At 37.5% G+C, this 21570-nt stretch overlaps 1 protein-coding gene across 9 annotated transcripts in view; it reads left to right on the top strand.

Annotated features, from left to right (window-relative positions):
• The window catches only part of PHF14 (PHD finger protein 14), a 168550-nt gene extending 147184 nt beyond the window's left edge, over nucleotides 1–21366 (top strand). For all 9 annotated transcript variants that reach the window (XM_089533164.1, XM_089533162.1, XM_089533155.1 and 6 more), the window contains one exon: nucleotides 20817–21366. In XM_089533164.1, the coding sequence (XP_089389290.1) occupies nucleotides 20817–20891 (75 nt within the window). In that variant the 3' untranslated portion in view covers nucleotides 20892–21366. The remainder of the gene's footprint in view (nucleotides 1–20816) is intronic.
• The last annotated feature ends 204 nt before the right edge of the window (nucleotides 21367–21570 follow it).

The raw sequence follows: 21570 nt of genomic DNA, 5'->3' as shown, positions 1-21570 counted from the left end.
AAGATGACAGCTGTAGAGACGAGACAAGGGGCACTCCCAAACTGCAAACTTCGTCCTTTACGGGAAGTGTGACCCTGTCCAGGACTGGTTGACAAATTTCCATCCCTGGACCAGGGGTATCTATTGCAAGCACCTCCTGGTATAGATAATCGGCTTCATCCAAGACAGCCTGGAGTTGGAAGGCAACTGCCCTCTCAATCAACTTGCCCAAGAATGGTAGTAGGGAGACGTGTCTATAGTTGTTTCTTATCAGGGGAGCAGCCACAGAGAAGCCCTCTCTCTTGTACACATCAAACATGCCTGAGAGGGTAGTGGGACAGAGAGAAGGGCCTCTCCGGATGATCTCAATACTCTGGAGGGCTAGTACAGGAAGGTACTGTCTATGCTCATTTGGACTAACCAATGGGATTCAGGCCATTGTGGGCTGCAGGTTCTCAGTCATTGGTTGAGACAATCATGCAACAATTGGATTGGCTATGAGGTTCATAATTTTTCACCTTTCCTGCTCTCCACTTTCAAAAGATGTTGATGGTTGATTAATAAAACTATATCTAGCAGTAATGTATTTTGACACCAGTCAGCCTACATACATTGAAAGGATAATTTCTACTCTTAGTAAAAGTAGCATTCTTTGGTTGTTTGTGATTTGGATTCATTTAAAAAAGATTCATTAGATTCAAAGTTATTAGGTAGAAAAGATCTGAGAAATTAGGATTGAAAATATTAGAAAATACTGTGTACTTTCTTGAGATCCAGTTATCATTTAAAAAATAAATAAATGCAATTTTTAAATAAATGTGAAATACAATAGTAATGGTAATCATCAGTGATCTAAATACATTAACACTCATCCTGCTGTAGCTTAACAAGTGAAGTTTTGTGTTTTTGTCGTCAGAAATAATATAATAGTTCAGGTAGTAGTTTGTTTTCAAATTGCATTTGCCTTTCTGTAATGATAAGAATATTATTAATGTGATGCAGAAAAATTAATTACTATGGCCGGTTACAAACCGGCACTTTAGTGCGTGACGAGCACGCACTACGGTTACAAAAGGGCGGTGCTTCTGCATCGTCCTAACCCTAGTGCGTGCTCGTCACGCACTAAACGGCGGCGGCCCTTCCATACGGCCGCTGCCGTGAGGACGTCACGGCCGCGCCGCCTCTAGATGGGGCAGCGCAGATGTGACGTCCTTGCTCCGCGCCAGGGCGCTTATTGCGCCCTGAACACGGAGCAGGAAGGAGCTCTGTTTTGGAGCTCCTTCCTGGTTTAGTCCGCTGGGCGCAGCCTTCAGACGGCTGCACCCAGCGGACTAAAAGAGAAAGGGGCCAAGCGGCCCCTTTCTCTTCTCCCCGCCACCGCGGTGTGTCCTTGGGGCTTGAAGCCCCAGGGACACCCCTTTTCAGGCTGCGGGGAAGCGGCGTTTTGCTGCTTCCCCGCAGCCCGAAAAGCAGCGGATCGGGGCCTCAACGGCTGCTGGTGTAGCCACTGAAGCCCCAATTCTCCGGGGAAAGGGGCGGGTCCAGACCGCCCCAAATGGGCGGTCTATAACCCGCCTATGATAAGGCAATGAAACTTGTTTAATAGAGCATAATTAGTAGCTTAAATTTTCAGCACACTTTTTTAAATTTTTCCTTAGGATGAAAGAAGATTGTTTCAGTGTTTGCTTAACTGTGAATTGATATGTTTTAGGGCAGAATCTGAGTGAGAGTGTAATCAAACATGCTTCCTTGTAAACAAAAAATAGTACCATGGAGAACTGGTGTAGAAGGGGAAGAGGAAGAAAGTTCCCATTCTTATTGGCAGGGGATACCAAACTGCACCATTAGATCTTGGCCTCACATATCTAGCAGAAGAAATTTACAGTCATCACATGAATGAGAGTGCATTTCATTACTATAATAGTGACGGCCCATTGATAAGATATACTTCCATTAATTTCTCTGGTTATTGTTTCAGAAACAAAGTACCCTGTGAGCAAGTTGTGTGTTTATTCTGTAAGGAACAACATATACTACAGAGAGAATGTCCTTTGGAAACAAGACACTTGGAGATTATCCTTTTTTCGTGTGGGATTTGAAGTGTATTGTCAACGAAAGCAGCTAGTATAGATATTGCATGCCCCCACATGAAAGCTTCACTTTAGAGAAAATCTGCCTTTATGCCTCTCAGCTTTTTACACAGAATGTAATTCTGGCATGGAGTCACTATCAGAGGAGTAAACCTTCCATTTGAAACCTCTAGCGATTCAGTAAAATAGAGGGCTATATCAATTGATAATATTAATTCAATTGTTCATGAGATTTATATATCAACTTAGTTCCACAGAGATGAATTTGGCAAAATAACATTACTATCTGCAGACAATTAAAGCTGATAACCATACCACAGTCAAACAGAGTTTAAACCAATCTGCATTAATAAATTTAATATAAAATAGTTTAGACTTTGAAATTGTGTAAACTTCAAACTTTTAGATTCGTTCCATTAATGTTTCTTTTTAATGATACCATCTATACAATTGACCCTTGGTATATGTGGACTTGCCATCCACGGATTTAAGCATCTGCAGTCAGCAAGCCCGTGTTGTTCCCAATGGTGGCATGGCCACATGGCCATGCCACCATTAGGAACAACAGGGCTTCTTACTTGCCTCCCCAGAAAGCCAAAGAAACTGCTCCTGGCCATAACATAAAAAGCTAATTGGATCTCAAGTTTATTTTCATGATGGAGGTACACAACATGAAGGATGCTGAAGTTAGAATGAATGAACACTGACTGTTTGTATTCCAAAGATCAGAGCCTGCCAGGCTGCCTCCACCCCACCTCTTTCACATTATCGTCAGCCACTGGTCAGAGGGAGCCATCAGTCACATGGTCCTCCTCCCCAGGTGATTGCTGGCTCCCTCTGACCAGTGGCTGATGAGAGTGTGGAAGAGGTGGGGCAGAGGCAGCCACTGGGCAGAGACCAAGTGACCATGCTGCCATTGGAAACAATGGGACTTAAGCATCTGTGGATTTTGAAATCTGTGGGGGAGTCTGGAACAGATCCCTCGCATATACCAAGGGCCAACTGTACTTATAAAATTATTAATAAAACATACACCAAGGAGGAACATTGCCAATTTAGAAATTAAATATAGTGTAAGTAAAATTAACTGTTGTGATTCTTAATAATCAATTTTGTATAACTGTTATATCACTATATGATTTAACAGCAATCTCTGTGTGTAGCATTTACTCACAGTGACCAGTTCTAGGTGGAGATACTGTAAATGTATATGAGAAACAGAAAAGATGCAGAATTTTAAGTGAGCATCACTACTCTCTTTAGTACAGTCCTATTACTAATATGTAAACCATAAAGCAGGTTCTAGAAAAGTAGCTAATGGAAAGGACTAAAGGTGACTTATATAACATTATAATTTGATATAATGTTCTAAGTACATAAATAATTATTTTAGCAATAAAATGCTAATCTTTTATCACATTTCTACACTAATGTAGCCAATGTTGTTGGATAGCAACTCCAATAGCCTCAGCTAGCATAACCAATGTTAAGGCATGTTGGAAGTTGCAGTTCATTGCAGTTCAAGAACATCAGCACTAATTCCCAGTAATTCTTGTCCTTGCTATAGCAAGTGACAGGATCCAATTGGAATCATGGGCATGTATTTAGACCTTGGCCTGAATGCTTTTGGTAGTCCAAACTGGAATACATCAAGTGAATCAGTTATGGAATGGCGATTCAGCATATATGTATGTCCCATTGATTCAATTAGTTTACTCTGTTTGAGCCTATCATTAGGATTCATGCACTAATATACACCTTAGAACAGGAGTTCACAAATTTTTTGACTTGCAGAGCCCTTATTTCTGTGGTAGAGACCCTAAGATGCCTGCCATATGTCTTACAAGTTAAAGGTGTTTAGGAGTGTGTATATATATATATATATATAAATATATTCTTATTCTTCCATTTCATTCAATTTTTATTTATTTCATTTTCCTGGAGTGGCTGCAGAGCACCTGGGAAGTGCGTGTGGAGCCCTAAGGGCTCCTTGGAACACAGGTTGGGAACCCCTGCCTTAGAAACAAAGGATTAGAATTAGTTGTGAACCAGTGAGTTGGATTGGAACACATTATGTCAGACAGAAGCATGCTAAAAACTAAATCTGGTCTAGAAAACTGCAGCAGGAATATTAGCAGGGGCATATGGCTCTATTATGTGGATGGATTTTTAAAAAATTTCTTAGTGTATTATTCTTTTATATGCATACAAAATGTACCCTTTTCTACTTTATAATTTAGAAATAGAAGTACAAAAATTGTAATGTACTAGATATTACATACAGCTGACCCTTGGTATCTGCTGGGGGTTTGGTTCCAGGAATGCCCCCCATGGGTACCAGAGTACATGGTTCCTCAAGTCCCACTAAATACAATGGTATAGTGAAATGGTGATCCTTCAAACGTTTTGCTTTTTGGAATTTATATATTTTGGGAACATTTTCAAGCCTTGGATTCTTGAATCTGTGGATAAAAAAAAATCTGTGGATATCGAGGGTCAAGTATATTTTGTTCTGCCTTTACTGTTCAGATTGATTTATAATTAATAACCCCCAGATTTCATTTTCTACAAATTGAAAAGGCCTATTTGATTCCATATCAACGTAAATAGTGTGCTGGTGGCTTCTCGGGCCAACAGGTGCTATTGACCTTCACAGCCTGAGTGAGGATATTACATAACTATGGAAAGGCGGGGTAAAAATAAAATTTATTATTATTGTTATTATATTAGACCTTCTTCTCCCGTACGATTGTCTGTTGGCTTAAACTTTTGGGACTTAATTTTGTTTCTTCATACCATCTGATGTGAAATGGAGTAGCTACAGAAGACACAGTCTATTTGCTTGTGATTCATAATTTATTGAATTTCTAAGAGAGAGTCCATTGCCTCCATTATTGCTGAAGTTGTTACTTCAACTAATATTTCTAACAATAATTATGTCTCTGTCCATTTTTGTTAAAATTTTTAGTTGTTTTATTAGTGTAAGAATGGTATAAATTCTACATATTTTCTACAGAGGCCATGAATTTTGGAAGTTCTTAAACTGAAATCATAGTTACACTTGTTGTAGAAAGTGGACATACATGTTTATAATTACAGTGAAATTGTATTAAACATCGGACCCTTATTTAGACATTGTGCAGTTAGATCATTTCAGATTGCATATACAACAACTAAATCATTTAATTCTGTTTAGCATCTTGCTTAAGTCTGCATGTGTTTATTCAAAACTGTACAAAAGCACCCGTAAATAACTGTGTTCATCATAGTGGCTACAGGCCAGAGAACATTGTGTGTAGCCAGGTCTCACTGTCTACTGTCGAAAGCCAAAAACTGTAAGCATAAACCATTGAATTGCTAACAGTGGGAAGGCACTAGCTGTACTTGGCAATGCTCACTTACTGGATCACAGCCAATGTCTGGACCAGACCAGTCTCTGTACTTTGGCTTTGACACTTCAGCAGGAGGCTTGTATTCCAGGTTAAATACAAGATAGCACTTGGGTGGATTTTTCTGTAAATTAATAATTTGCAGATATATAACACTTGTAGTGTTTCATGGCTAGGCATTGTGTGAATACTGCCCACAAAGTAAATAATAATTTGAAGTATGCTCACGCACATATATATTATGTTCAATAAAATAGAAACAACTGCTTGTGTGTTTTCAGGACATCTTCTCTCCAAAATAAATTGGCTGGGGAAGCTTTCCTTCATTACAGCATATTCAGTGGCTTCTTCATCCTGAATAGGATGATGATGATGATGATGATGATGATGATGATGATGATGATGATGATGATAGGATACTCTCAGAGAAGCTTTTCTTAGTTAGTTAGTGCCTTTATATGCCACCTTTCTCTCAGTGTGAGATCCAAAGCAGCTCACAAACAACAAAATTAAAATAAAACACTTTGAAAAGATCATCATTTTAAAATAAAATATATAAAATCATTCAAGTATAGAATGTAACTTGGTATCCTATTGAACATAGAACATAAGTGCTTATTCAGAGGAGGGTCAGGATAGAGGACTGTGTATTTTGAATTGTAATTTTATTTTATGATGTTTTTACAATTGCTGTTATCCACCTTGATTCCCAGTGGGAAAAGGCATAATAATAATAATAATAGTAATAATAATTAGTTTGGGGAGAATTATTATTATTAGCTTGTGTGTCTCCCTCACTCAGGAGAATGAAAAAATAATTTCACTTTTCAGTATGAAAAATTGTCAGGCACTCACTATAATGTAATGATACGAGTGGTGCCTTACATGTAGTGTAATGTTATTCAGTGGACCCATGGTATCCTCTGGGGTTTGATTACAGGACTCCCTGTGGATATCAATATCCGTGGATGCTCAAGTCCCCTCATATGCAATGCGGTAGTAAAATGGCATCCTTTATATAAAATGGCAAAATCCAATTTTTTAGAATTTATAATAATAATTATTATTATTTGTATTCTTCTCGGTTTCAAGAGTTCACTTAAGAGTAAATGTATTGGATACAGTTAGTCTTAGTTCTAAGTAAACATGCACAGGATTTATACCAAATAAACTGGTATAACATCATATCCAGGGGTAAGCATGTTGGCCATGTAGCAAAGTATAATAACATCCAAAATCCACAAAACAGTGATACCTTTATTTGGCCAACCAAAAAAATCAATTATCTCAGCTGTCTTGTATTGCTGATTATTATAGAAAAGCCATAAGTGAGAGAGAAGAAGCAAACAAGATAAATGCCAGTATGGAGGTTCCCTGGGATTTTAACATCTTTAAAAAAATTTGTTCCTTTATCCAATATTGGCTCTGCAGTATCCATTCTATTTTTTATTATTTATTTGCAAAGTCTCCCATTCCAGAGACCTCCGTCTCTTTGAGCAATAACTGAAAAGTTCTCATCTTTACCATGCTAATTCAATGTGAGAACAGATATAAAGAAAGTAGGGAGTAAAAGCACTGGCAGTCCAAAGCTTTTTAACCAAGGACATATCAGTTAACAACTACAGTCTGTGATGAAATAACTTTTTTCTCAAGATGTTTGAGTCTATTGTTGTTGCTGCTGCTGTTGTTTTTAGTAGTTCAAGATAATCTATCTGGAGGGACTTTTTGTAGCCAGGATTCATCTGATAGAAGATTGGGGATTTTCAGTGTATCAGCATCAGACTGTATAGTACTCTGATTAACCTTTTCATCTATTACCTGCTGTTCACAAGGGCAGGTTATAATGTCTATACATTCTGTATGTTTTTGAAAATCTGGATAATTTTTGTTTGTTGTTGCTTACAAAGGAACATATTTCAGACTATGCATGTGCTAGGTTTGAGTCTCATGTTTCTGAGTTGGTGTGCTTCCAGATTCATGGATGTGCTAAGAATTCTTTAGTTGCTCTAAATTTATTGTACAGCTTTAACCTTTATCTCATTAAATATGATTTTTCCTGGTACACCCCCTGCACGACTTCATTTCTTTTTACAGTAAATTAAATGAAGCATTTCCTGTAAGTTCATTTCGGTACCTATCATTGCCCACCAATGTGGGAATTCAGTGTAGAATCGTAAATTAATTGCCCTTTATACTAAATGAAATAAGAATTCCAAATATGCAGCATCAGGAAATTTAATTGTGTTTCTCAATTGCTTATCCAATGCATTGGAAAACTGAATCAAGAAAGACAGAAGAAAGTGGGCAGAGGGTGCTAAATGAAGCACATAACACAGATTTTGAACTTTACTTAATGATCTGAGTGTTTATTGCTATGAAATAAATGCACCATTTCAAGAATTATGATGGAATTGTAAAACATTAAAATTCTAATTAATTTTAGTCAGTAGTATGCATTGTGCATATTTTACCTAAAATGTCCCACCATTTGATAATCATTTTCATTAGCTGAGATAAATTTAGACTTGCTGTAGAGTGCTGATATCTTTTATAGTATAAAATGTCAGGTTTGCTATGGTGTTGTAGAATACCAGGACTATGGATGATTATGTGTTGAATATGTGTAAAATCTTTGATCACATCTGAAAAAAATGCATGCATCAGAAATTTGAACATGTCACAGCAATGCCTCAAATCTAACATTCCAAAATAGTTGCACATGGGTATTCTTGGACATGAAGATAGCTTTACAGAGAAGCCTTCCCAGGCATTGCATAATTGTTGCTTACTATTTGATGTTCTTTTGGTGCCTGTTTATCAAACCATTTCCTGTATTGCTATGTACTGTATATGTATTATCCTACTTGAGAGTATGTATTTTCCCTGGAAGAAGATTAACCATCCATTATGAAGCCAAGCCCTCCCTCCAGTCTATCTGCCTTGGTCCAGGCCTCGGAGGTAGAGAGGAACTGCTAGACCTCTTACCCTTTCCCTCCACCACTCCCTTCTCCTTTTATGTCATGTCTTTTTAGATTGTAAGCCCGAGGGCAGGGAACCGTCTAACTAAAAAGATTGTATGTACAGCGCTGTGTAAATTTACAGCGCTTCATAAATAAAGGTTAATAATAATAATAATAATAATAATAATAATAATAATAATAATACTTTGAGGACTGGAACACAGTCTTCTGATCTGCATTCAGCATCCTTGGGCAGCTACTCTTAGACAGAGTCCCCTGAGACTTACATCTGCTTGATGCAAGCTATCATTTGATTTTCCCAGAATTCCATAAAATAGTGCCACCCCTGGTCATTAAGGCAAACTCAGATGACTGACTTCTGCTTTCACGGTCCTATCCCAGCAGTGGGTGCTTTGCAAGGACTATCTCAAATCTGGAACCAGTGCCAGGAGTGTAACTGATGTCTTTGGTTCAGCAGTTTCTCCTCAAGTGATAGAGAGTATGTACCATAACTTTCAAGCCTGAAGCTGTGGAGGACCAAAAATTCTTTTTTATTTTGTGGAAAGCAACCACAGAACACCCCTCTTACACCCAAAATAAAAGAAAGTAGAAATGAGAGGATCATGTTTCAGAGAGGAAAATTACCCCACAGTGATGTATAGTGAACATCAAGTACTGCAAAGAAATGGCTTCCCCTGTATACCACAAGCAATGGAAATTAAGTACAGCTCTATGTGTGTTGACTGCTATATGGTAGAACTCAAAACCTGGAACCCTTGAGAGATTAATTGTCTTAATTTTGGAGTTGTTTTTTTTGTTTTTTAAGATTAAGACAAAAGTAGTCTCCCAAGACAAAGTGACATCTAAGAGTGGCAAGCCAGGCCTATCCAAGGTTCCTCAAAGCTCCATAAAGAACAAACAGAAATTGGCCCCCTTGTTGACCTAGCGTCACATCTTAAAATATCTATTTATACTTGAATATTATTGAGTACAATAACAGTGTGGTGGTTAGACATTTGGACTAATAACTGGGAAACTCCCCCCCCCCAAAAAAAAATCCTTATTCATCCATAGAGTTTACTAAGGAGTGACTTTCCACCAGTCAGACTCTGAAACTAGCCAATCTACCAGGATGATAGCTATGAGGATAAAAACAATAGGGCTACATTCGCTACCCTGAGCTCTTCAGAGGAAGGGCAGGATAAAATCAAAATATTAAACCAACAAAACCAGAGAACATGCTTTCTTTGTGTACCAAGCAAAATATGTGAAGTTGTTGAGCAAATGCATTGGCAGAAAAAAGAGGATTTGGGATACAAAATGGTTATGACTCTTATGTACATTAAGAACAATGCTTACGTTGTTCTCTGTTTCATGCGTGTTTCATGGGTTCATAAGACTGTTTGGGTATTGCTAATCCTTTGTTCCATCTTAACATGGTTTAAATTAAATGAATTTATTTCATAGCCTACACAGATACTTCTGACATGATGTGCTTTAATCCCTCCTCCTGCCTCCAAGCATGAGGGGTATGCTGGAAGGGATTTCTAAGAACCTTCTAACCCTGTTAAAATCATTTCCAAATATTCCTGTCTGCTGCCTTCAGAAATGAGCAAACATGTCCCTGCATCATTGTTTAAAAAATAAATAAACAAGAATTCTGTTGAGCAGAATTGGCTGTACTCCTAAGGTAGAACTTGTATTTGGTTCCAAGCACCACCTGCCCAGCTGAAAATCACAACTGTAGTGGCTGGCAGCCAAAAGGGCCACTCTGTGGAGAGGCTTCCTTCTAAGCTAAGGAAGAGGAGAAACAGATGGAGACTTTGAGAGCTGGCATGAAATCCTAGTGCTGTAGCGAGCAGTAAATGAAATTTGGCTTTGAGGAGTTTGCAGCGGTATGCCTATCCCTTTTATCAGAATTAAAAGCAAGTAAATGGAAAATACAAATTCTGGCAGACCCATGAGTGTGGTTTGGCTTTTTAAAAATCCTTCAAGTTTTCATATTCATACAAATTAAAGGAGTTAGTTTTCAGATAAACATGCAGGTGCTTATACACCCTAAAAGTTTCTTTGTATTTTTAAAAAATAGTAATGTGAATAACCTAATACGATCTTGCATTGCCATCTAGAGCATTGTAGCAGTACTGCAATAATTTTAATGTTCCCTTTAAGGGTTTTTCCTACCATCAGTTTAGGCTGTCTCTTTGTCTTAGCAAAATAAAGATGTGTGGCTGCAGCCTATTAATTGCGCATACCTCTTACTTTCATTTAAAAGTTATTGCACTCATAGTCTCAATTTTTAAAACCATCAGTTCCAGAAAGAGCCGCCATTAGGAAATTGGTTGGGTTTTGACAGTGAGAAATAAAGGAGATGTACACAGAAAGGTAAGATTGTCAGTTTCCCTGTAGCCCCAGAGGGTGCATTTTCTTGATGGCTGGTTCAGAATATTTCATGAAGTAAATGTCAAACTTGTCAAGCTTGTCACTATGAAAATGATCCATGTAGTGAGGGTCTCCTTTCCTTGGGAAACAAACAGCTGCCTTATCACTAAATAGATTCAGTGACAGGAACCTGCCATCTATCATAAGAAATTTATATTTGCTTGTAATACCCGGCTGTTCCAGTCATTCTCCCTATTGCTGTACTGTGGTTCATTATAAGGTTTGTCAGCAGCACATTTTGAAGGATATAGCATGAAATAGGAAAAGAACCCCTGTGCACTTGAGAGTTCAGCATGCTCTCCATGCTGATATAACTATTGGATTGATTTATATCTGAATCTGTTGCCCTTTAAGCACATTTTCCTTCAAACTTGGCATGTTAAGGTGAATGGGTAGGAAATCAGTTGACACATAAAAAGAAAATGCAAAATCCTTCTCTGAGAAAACGTGAAGCTTTTTAATAAGGGATGACCATAGTGTCTGTTGCATTGCTGCCGAAACACAGTACAAAATTCAGTAGCAGTAGCAACACTAAACTGTCCAGAGATAGATAGACAGAAAGTGACTATAATGGCCTGCAGTCTACTTTTGAAAGCACTTTCAATATCCAAGTTACTTTTCAGAATAAAAATTAAGGTGGGTGGCTCATCTCATCTTTCTGAGTATCTTAGTTCTGATTTCTAGATAAGACATTTTCAGTGCAGCCCATGGATTTCATTGGGAGCTTTTAAAGACAATTTTTGTTACTTAATCTTTCTAGAAGATGCTACAAGATCTTTTGCATACTGTTATTCTTTAGAGTAGAGGCTGATTTTGCCTGTTATCTGGCTTTTACATAAATATCATATTTTTAAGTGGTAAGAACAGGCAGGGCTATATCACAAAATTAGGCTAGCTATGCTTGATTATTATTATTATTATTATTATTCTACAATAAGTTTTTAAAATATGAAAGTGATGGAAAGCTACACATTAGACTCCCTAACAGCTTCATATAGCCATGGATGCACAGCTATCAAAGGAATCTATGAACTGAAGGTGGATAGGGTAATGCGAGTGTGATATGGTACAAAAAGATCTTCAGTCACACATGTCAGTTGTTTCTTTTCGCTATTAATATGAGCTGCAGATTGTGAGCATATGAGCTCTGCCTCCAGGTATCACCATATACTGGAAATTATTAGACTTTTATTAATTGAATACAAACATCCAAAGAGCTGAACAGAGTTCATTCATATCAAGCTGAACAGAGTTATAGAACTGCCATGATGCAGAATCTGGCCTTGTCAGGGTTACTAATCATTAGGGTTCTGTGGCCACATTTAGTGCGAGAAGGCCTGGCATGCTTCCAGGGACCCATTCACACTGCACAAACATAGTGCTATGATTACACTTTATCTGCCATGGCAACTTCCTATGGAGAGAATTCTAAACATCCCTCCCTAAACTGCAAATCCCAAGATTCCACAGGATGGAACTATAGCAGTTGACCGAATCACAGGAGCATGATTGTCTAGTTCAAAAAAGGCCACAGATGTAGAGCAGATTTTGCTGGTGAGGCTTACAGGCACACTCACTTTTTTATCTCCTGTGCCACCATAGGGCTTGCAAATATCCTGTGTTATAGAAGTAACCAACCCCAAAATAGTAGTAGGCCTCAGAGTAGCCATAAAATAGGTGATAGAGACAACATGGCTATAATACTGTTAGCAAACGTGGTTTTTAGTCTCTTCTGTACACTCACCAAAAATATATATTTGACAGATCTATTTTTTTAAATATATATATTTCTTTTTAAGCATTTGGCTTTTTAATTTCTAGTTTCACATACACAGAAAAGCAATTATGTATAGAAAAATGAAAGTTTCTACCAGGCTGTCTTCTATTGAAAAGTGTATTAACAACGGTACTACAGATGCAAGTGAAGGAATATCTGTATCTATTGGGAGCCATAGCACACACTCTGCCATACTGCCATGTTACCCAATTTCATGTAAAGCTAGAAATTGTCCTTTGACTAATTCATAAAGCATATTGCTGCTCTCTTTTATTTTGCCCTATGTGTTTAGCTTGTCCTGAAAAGTCCTGCCACTCTGTATTTCTGTCCATAATTATACACGTGCAGTATAGATAGAATTGTACCTTTTCCTTTTACTGTATATCTAGCAAAGCAACAGCACATTATTTCTTGGTTCTCTGCATTTTGTGATACGTCTGTTATGCTGATTTACACAGAAGGGCAAATTATAGGTATGGTTTATTACACATATCTCTACAATTGTGTTCTTACTAACATTATGAATTGATTGATGATGTATGATCTATGTATAGAATTCTCTCTTGGTTCCTGTAGAGATAATAATTGTCTGCCACTTCTTTCTTCAAGACCTCATGTTGTCATCTGATACAAAGGGAGAAATTCGTGTTCTCCTTTACAATGGAAAGTTGAAAGTGAGTGTTCAAACCCATCTTTTTGGTGCAGGTCAATCTTTCTTATCTTTCTCCTTCCTCCTGTTCCTCTCCAGGTTTTCTTAACAGAGAGATGCAGCAATTTAATTTTAGAAGCAGTCCTTCTAATTTGTGCAGAATATATTATTATTCTTAAAAGTTTAAGGTTTGTTTTTTAAAAAAAAACATGGAAATGAAATTCTACTTATTTTCATATGTAGAAGGGAGCTAGAACAACATTTGATGATGTTTACTACTATTGCGCTGAGCTGCACAAAAGGAAATATTTATTTTAGCTTAAAATGATACTCACCAGAAGGATCTCAGGAAGTGTACTGTATAGCAACAAGCAAAATTTGTAACATATTATATTTCATTAAAAGAGTTCAACAGATTTTTTTCCCTCCTTGATCTGTAAATCTTCTATGGATTGGCTATACCTGGCATCCTGCTTGGACTGACTTTGGTCAGATTGATTATATAGAAAGTCTGTAGTTTATTTCAGAATTGGCACATTTGTTGTTTGTTCTTGATGAAAAATTAGCAAACTTGGAGCCCTGAAGCCCACCATTGACATCTCCTGTATGGCCAGGGGCTGCATGTGTTGGATGATACTTCTTATTATTATGCTTTATTTATACACATAAACACTCTCTCTTAAATTGCTGGGAGGGGAGGCTTTAAATATCTCCAAATCCCAACAGTTTTTAGTAGGATGAGGTTAAAGCATCACCCTGTCCCTTTTATCCTTCTGGCAGAAACAGGTGAGATACCAGTAAGTAAGCTGCATACTTATTCTCACCTACCAATCGGGATCAGTCTTTCTGCACTGGTATTGGCTATTAGCAGCAGGAAACAGGGGCATAGGGATGACTCATTGCATGCAGTTAGACTTCCACTAAATAGATGCTTAGCAGACTACTAGGAGCCCAATTATGTTTGCAGATATGGTGCCCTAGGAGAGTCATCTTCATGTGCCTTTTTTTCAAGCAGATTCAGGTCCCTACGAGATAGCCATTTGATGCTATGATTCACATCCAGTTGAATGTGTAAACTGGGCACATGGAGAGCACACCTATGTAGCAGTGGAGGTGAGGGATAAGGAATTGGATGGTCAGGGTTCCTTACCCTTGTCCTATAAACCGAAGATAGTTGTTTCTTCCATAAGAGCATATTGTGACTTTATAGATGTCATTTGAACCAATAGCTGGCTAACCTGAAGCTTGATTAAGGCTGCAGTCCTTTTACTTAAAAGAAATCTGCTCAGGGGCCTGGATGTTTCTGTGTCTGACCTATTTGACAGATGGAAATCTTCTTCTTGGTTAATTTCTGGCATTTTATTCAAAACAGATAAAAATATATTTCCAAAAGAGAGAGAGAGAAAAATAGAGTCAGTGACTCGTTGCAAGGAGAAGCAGCACTTCTAACTCAGCCTACCAGTATCCAGTGGTCTCCCTTCCCTCATCCATGCAAAGTGAAGGGGCATAGATGCACATAGTAACTCAAATGGAAAACTGAGCAGTGTGATTGCAGGAAAAGTGCCACTCATACATGGATAGAGAACTTAACCAAACAAAAAATCTGACCCTTTGTATGCTACCATCACAACAAACTTTTAAAATTTGACATATCCAAGTCACAACAAAGGCAGAAAACAAATAAATACATTGATGCTACCCTAAAACCTGAAAAAATATCTCAGAATTGTTAGATTGAGAAAGATTTGGAAGTATCTCTATTCATGAGTGTATTTTTTCCCTGAAAAACCAAAAGTAAATGATACATTAAATTCTATCCATCCCATCAGTGTTGTGGCACATTCCTCTTGTTTTGTTTTGTTTTGATTTGATTCTTATACTTTGGAAGTACTGTGGTAGCTACGAGCCCCATAAAATGCAATCTACCCCAGCCTTGCTCTTGGCTGCTGTGTGATGTACTGGATAAAGTGCTGGACTGAACCATCCACTTGCTTTCATTCTGAACTGCTTCACAAGGTGGTTGTGTGAATGAAGCAGGGAAGAGGAGAACAGCATATGTTGCCTTGAACTCACTGGAGAAAAAGTGGGGTATAATTTTAACTAGTAAACTCTCTTTTTAAAAAAGACTTTTTCTGTGGCAGATGAATGAAACTGCTATTCCAAATAAGGCATTAATTGTTATGGAATTATTGATTTTACTTGGTGTCTGAAATTTATCACACAGAGGCCATTGTCCCATTCAGTAATATCTCCGCAGATGGCATTGTATATTCTGTGTTCCTTTGGAGGACCTACCACCTCTTCAGACATTCTAGACGTCTGCTGAACAAGGGATCCTGTGATTAAATCATCTGGTTTTCTTTATCAAAGATCTGCTGTGTTTATAGCTCAGCTATATTAACTATGGTTAAGCAGAGTACATATAGCAGTAACAAACGCAGCCCCCAGGCTTGTTGAGTAGAATAGCAACTTCCAGTTCTGCCTTTCTTCCCAGAAGGTTCTGTTCTTTTCTCACCCAAGCCTATATTGGTAAAAAGGAAAAACATACAGATAGTTGCCATACAGATTCTTCTTCTTTTTAATCCAAGGAACCACTTTTGACTTTGGCTGCCTATCCATTTGAATAAGGAAAGTGTGAACAGCAGATTGCACATGCAGTAGTTCCTATAACTGGTAGCCTATAACCTAGCAACCATAATTAAAGAAATTACTGCTGACAGTATTTGTGAATTATCTTAATTTTGGAGCTGCTTGTCTCAGTTTGTGTGTATGTGTTCATGCACGTGTGTGGCATACACTACAAACCAACCCTAAGTGGACTCCAGTTAGGTGGTACATGGCTGATACAACATTTTTCACACACATACACACACAACAGCTAGGTTTTGACACAGTTATTCAGTCATAATCACCTTCATCTTAACTGAGTAGTGCTTCCTAGCATTAATGCTGTCCCCTACAGATCTCCTGTTTACACTCTTAAAGTAATAGTATTTTAGCATGTCAAAATCCATTTTACACGAAATACAAGAGACTGAACAAATCCTACATATTAAGTCCTGATTGTGTAAGTTCCTTTAGGTTGGAAAGCTGTACTGAATGGAGATGGTAATTAGTAAAGCAAATACATTAAACATGTTTAAACTTCAGTCTGTTCAGCATCATTCCTTGATAATTAGCCTAAATAGCCCATTTAGCTGAAAGTTCAAACATTGCTAATTACTTTAGAAACAGCAGTAGTTAAATATTTTATACACAAAAGAACAAATGCTTCCTAAAGTAGGATGAAAAGTTTTACCTAAAACTTCAGTGAAATTCTAAGGTTGTGATCCTGTTTGGTTATTTGTACAAACAACACAGTTTATTTCACAATTTGAGATTCAGAGGGATACAAATTAGAGATCAATATACTATCTTACTAGTGTTTAGGGTACTTCCTGGACAATACCGCCTTCTTAATTTTTTATATTTATTTTCAGTTAGAATTTATTTTGCTATTATTTTGCAAACATTTTAATTCAGTTTTATGCCAATATTGTGGATTCTGTAGTAACACTAGACAGCAGCTTGATGTGCTACGTACTCTGTGATGGCACCTCATAGTCAGTTTGCATCTAGATCTGATTGTGTCACTGAAGTCTATATTTTTATAGCCTGAAATGCTTTAAAATTCAGATTTTAAGTGTGTGTGCAACTAATACAGTAAAGATCTCTTTATGAGAGATCTCTCTGAAGAGAGATCTTACAGGGTGGTGTTTGAGCAGCTATGAGAATTTGTGCTCTGAATTCCATAATTAATTTTTTGGAGGTCACCATTTAGCATTGGATAAAAGGAACTATTCATTCCTATGGATGCTGGCATTGTGATGTCACTTCATTTATGCAGGGTGTTCCAAAGAAGCTTGCCATGAATTATGAGCCCAACTCCTAGAGCTGAAGCTGTAGAATATTGTAAGCATGCTGTTGCCTGACATGCTCATGTTTCCTATTTTAGACCTGACTGATCTTCAGATAACATATGGCAGTACAAGTAATTGGAAAATTGGCAGACCTGTCATGAAACCTTGCTAGATGGGACAAAAATATGATGCTGCAGCACATAAAGTGTCTCTGAAGTTAAATTTATTGTCCTTTATCAAATGGTGAAGAAAGCATATCTAGTCTCCCCCCCCCCCCCAAGAAAAAGTTCTTTCTCAGTAGCAGATACTGTTCAAAAGGAAATTTTAAATAGAAAGGTTGTTTTTGCATTTTAAAGACTGTTCACTGAAAACTGCTGGCCAGCAATTAGAAAAATATGCCAGATATTGTCTCTTTTAACGCTTTACCAATTTCTCCCTTCTAGAATCTCTCAGTGGCATCTGGTAAAAGAATTAATAATCCACATAAAGTGCAGCAATTATGTTGTATAGATTAGCAGGTCTGTCTTAAATGTTAGTAGTTACTTTTTTTAAGGACAGGAATAACTAAAACAGGAAAATTATGGCTATATTTTGGCATCTGAATGTGTTCTCAAGTAGCAGCTTGCCATGATTGACTGGTGTCCCAAGTCCAGATTATAACTAGTGTGTCCTTGACATTCTTCCTCTATGCTGAAAAAAATGTTATTGTACTTTCCTTTGTCTTTAAAGATCTCCAGATCCTTTTGATTTAAATAATGCTAGGCTATTTTTGACCATACGAATGTTCTGGATCCATTTAGTCTGGCTTTTGGTAAGGTTCGGAGTGTTTTTTGGTGACAATAATAGATTGTCTTCACCAAGAAAGAGACTGGAATAGTGTCGCCTTGTATTTCTCAGCTGTTTTCTGTGCTATCAAACATGATTTTTTTTCTGTATCATGTGTAGCTGTTAGAAGCAGGAGAAATTATATTGATGTGGCAGCGCTGTTACATCACAGGATGATTCAAAGAGTTGGCAATAGAGAAATAATGTTTGTAACAGTTTTGCCTTGGGGAAATGCTGGAGATGTAGCAATGAGGTCCCTGACAACCTTTCTGGAGTCACTGAGAAGTCTATGTGAGGGCCAGTGAGCGGAAACTCCATCTACATATAACACTGGGCTGTTCATGGTGGGAGAAGCCCAGGAAATAGTGGATCGGCCTATGCTAGCTGCCACCACACACCCCTGGGGAAAAAAAGGCATAACTTTAGCTAAGTTCACAACAAGGCTCTGGCTCTTGCAGTTCACTCTCCTAGGATGTCTACTGAGTCAAGACTTATAGATTTTGCCATGACCCGTTGATAAGTCGAGGGTAAAACTTGGAGGCTCCTTCTGTGTGTGTATGTGTGCATACAGCAAGAGAGACTCTAATTGAGGCTGTTTCTTTCAGCTTTGGTTTCAGCTGGCCAGCGCAGGTGGGAGAGGGTCTCTGTTTATTTAAAAGCAATTAATCACTCAGGACTCTTTCTGCTTGGCACAAGAAGGGGGGAAACTATCTTGGGACTCTGTTTGTGGGTCTAACAGCAATTAATCACTCAAGACTCTTTTCTGCTTGGCTCAAGAGAAAAAGAAACTATCTTCCACCCCATTGGGGAAATCTGAAAGAGTTGCTATCACATTATCATACAGACCCCGGAAATAAATCGACCTGGGATTTTTGGGTCAATTTTGGGGCATAAATTTTTAGTCTTATAGATGAGTATATATGGCAATACCCACAGGAAAAAGCATAAACTTAATAGAAAAAGAAGCAACCATTTCTGCCAATCATGGGGGGAAAAAACACTGGCAGAATATGTAAGGTCCAAAAGTTTTATTTGATATGTATGTGATGATTCTGCCCACTGTTATTGTATTAATGTTTTAAGATTTTATTGTTTGTAATTTTAATTGTTAGAACTGTTTAAACCTTTTTTAAGGGGAAGGAGACTGTATATATTGCTGTATTATTTTAATGTTGTATTCCCCTTTGATGGTTTTAACAAAAAGTGGGATATAAACAAAAGTTATTATTATTATTATTAAACACACTGCAGAAATAATCCAGTTTGAGAATGCTTTAACTGCCCTGGCTCAATGCTAGGGAATTCTGGGAACTATAGTTCTGTGAGACATTTAGCCTTCTCTGTCAGAGAGCTCTGGTGCCATAATAAACTACAATTCCCAGGATTCCTAGCATTGAGCCAGGGCAGTTAAAGCAGTCTCAAACTGGATTATTCCTGCAGTGCATTTTGGGCCTAAGAGTGTTTTTACTTTACTATATAAAGAAGCAACAGATGCAGACCTCCTTGTTTTCTGTAATATGAGAGTTCCACAAAAGGCTGGCTACTAACACAAATGCACTATTCCTACATGGGTGACAACCTGATCTCCTTCAGAACCATTAAAACAGTGGTACTCATACTCTTGGGCTCCATCTTTACATCTACATGCAGACATCCCCCCCCCCCCCCCATTTGATGTAGTATATGAATACAAATATTTTGTTTCTTTAGTGTACATATTTTCATTCTACATTCATATATATACATACTTACTTGCTGTTCACCGCTATGATCTTTGGAATAGCGGTATATAAATAAAACAAATTATTATTAATTATTATTATTTTAACATTTCATAAGAAAATAACATAATTCAAATTAGAACATTTTTGTTGAAAGTAAATTGAATATTTAACACACACAAAAAAAGTTTGGGAAAAGGAGTAGGAGGGATCAAGCTCTCTAAGTTTCATGCTTCCCTTCAGTAACTCTTGTGCCCTCGTTGGGGTCCTGCCCCTGAGAACCTCTGCATTAACAGGAACTCATCAGTAGACCTGAAAAACTGGAAAGGATGGGAAAGGCCAGTGGGCTTCTCTTTCTAGAAAGTGATGCTCACAGCAATTCTGCTATGGAGAACCAGGGGTTTCAAATTCATTTCCTTGAGCCCTGATGAAGAAATGGTCCAAGTGGTACTTTTCTAACAGAGAGGTTCATATAACATTATATAGTATTTATTTATGGTATATATACCCCGCCCTTCAGCCCTAATGGCTATCAGAGCGGCTTACAATTATTATTTTAATTAGACGGTTCTAATAATAACATTACCACATTAAAGTTAATCCATATGAAAAGAGCATTTTCTCTGCTCCTTATTTTCCATCAATCCGTACACTTACATTTCAATTTCTAAAAGAATTATGGTCTAGGAAGAGCATATCTCAGCCCATCTGTTGGCTTTGAAGTGCCACGGCCAAATGTAAAAGGGAGATTCCTATAGCCCTCTGTAAATTACTAGCATGCAAATGGGGTGGGGGGGTACTGGGGCATTTTGGCCCCAAAACCTGCCCTCAACTTATACATGAGGTCGACTTATAGTCGAGTATATACGGTATTGCTGATAATTGTTTTAATTTTTGGTTGTACATTGCTTTGGAAGTGGCATTGTATTCAAAAGTTAAAAAGTGACTTATAAATCTGAATTAATAAGTCTAGCAATTAAAAGAGTTTGCATATATTGTGTATTGCATATGCAGGCAGCAGTATGACACGCATGTTTTTTTTTCTGAAGACCCATAAGATGACTGATATTTTTGTTTGTTTACAGGAGGATGAAAATGAAGGAGAAGCAAAAAGTCCATTTCAAGATCCAATCATGGAACAGAAGAATTCAAAAAAATAGAAGATTTTTCCTCTGAAATACTTTCAAAGAGTACCATAGTGATTAATGTGTCTCATTGTTAAAAAAAAAGGGGGGGGGGCTGGAAAATTGTCACTAAAAGACACTGCAAATTAAAATGTAAGTTTCATTGGAGAATTGTTTCCTAAACTCCTGACATTTATGATTATATGAAAATAGGAATTTTCAGTACTCAGAAACAAAATAAAAGCATCTGTTCAGTGTATAAGAACTTAAGAATTATGGACAGAAGAGCAACATGATCTTCATTATTGCTACTTTTTGCCATGCAAAGTTGTTAATGTTCTTCATTACATTATTTAATGTGAATCCCGAAAGGCTGAATACCACTCAGAATGTGTGTCTCATTTCTCTGCATTGATGCATGGATGGTTATTGATTTTGATACTTATGGATTTGAATAAATATGTAACTACACAAATATACTGAGTGAAATGAAATAAAACTAATAATTATTGAGAGCGTCCACATTTTTTAATCACAGAGAAGGGACTTTGAAACCCTGCAAAATCTCTTAAGCTGTTCCAAATACTTAGGATTTTCTTTGTATGAACCAGATCCTCCAATGTGGAGCATCACGTTTTCCACTAGTCAGCATTTATTTGTCTCTAATTAGAAAAATGTCTATATTTGATCTAGCATTACACTGCTTGTGTAAGGA

This window comes from Sceloporus occidentalis, unplaced genomic scaffold (genome assembly GCF_023333645.1).
Source record: "Sceloporus occidentalis isolate IW3139 unplaced genomic scaffold, rSceOcc1.0.p SCAF_7, whole genome shotgun sequence".
NCBI classification, from domain to species: domain Eukaryota; kingdom Metazoa; phylum Chordata; class Lepidosauria; order Squamata; family Phrynosomatidae; genus Sceloporus; species Sceloporus occidentalis.
The sequence above is the reverse complement of the archived record's forward strand: the minus strand, read 5'-3'. Positions and strand labels throughout refer to the sequence as shown.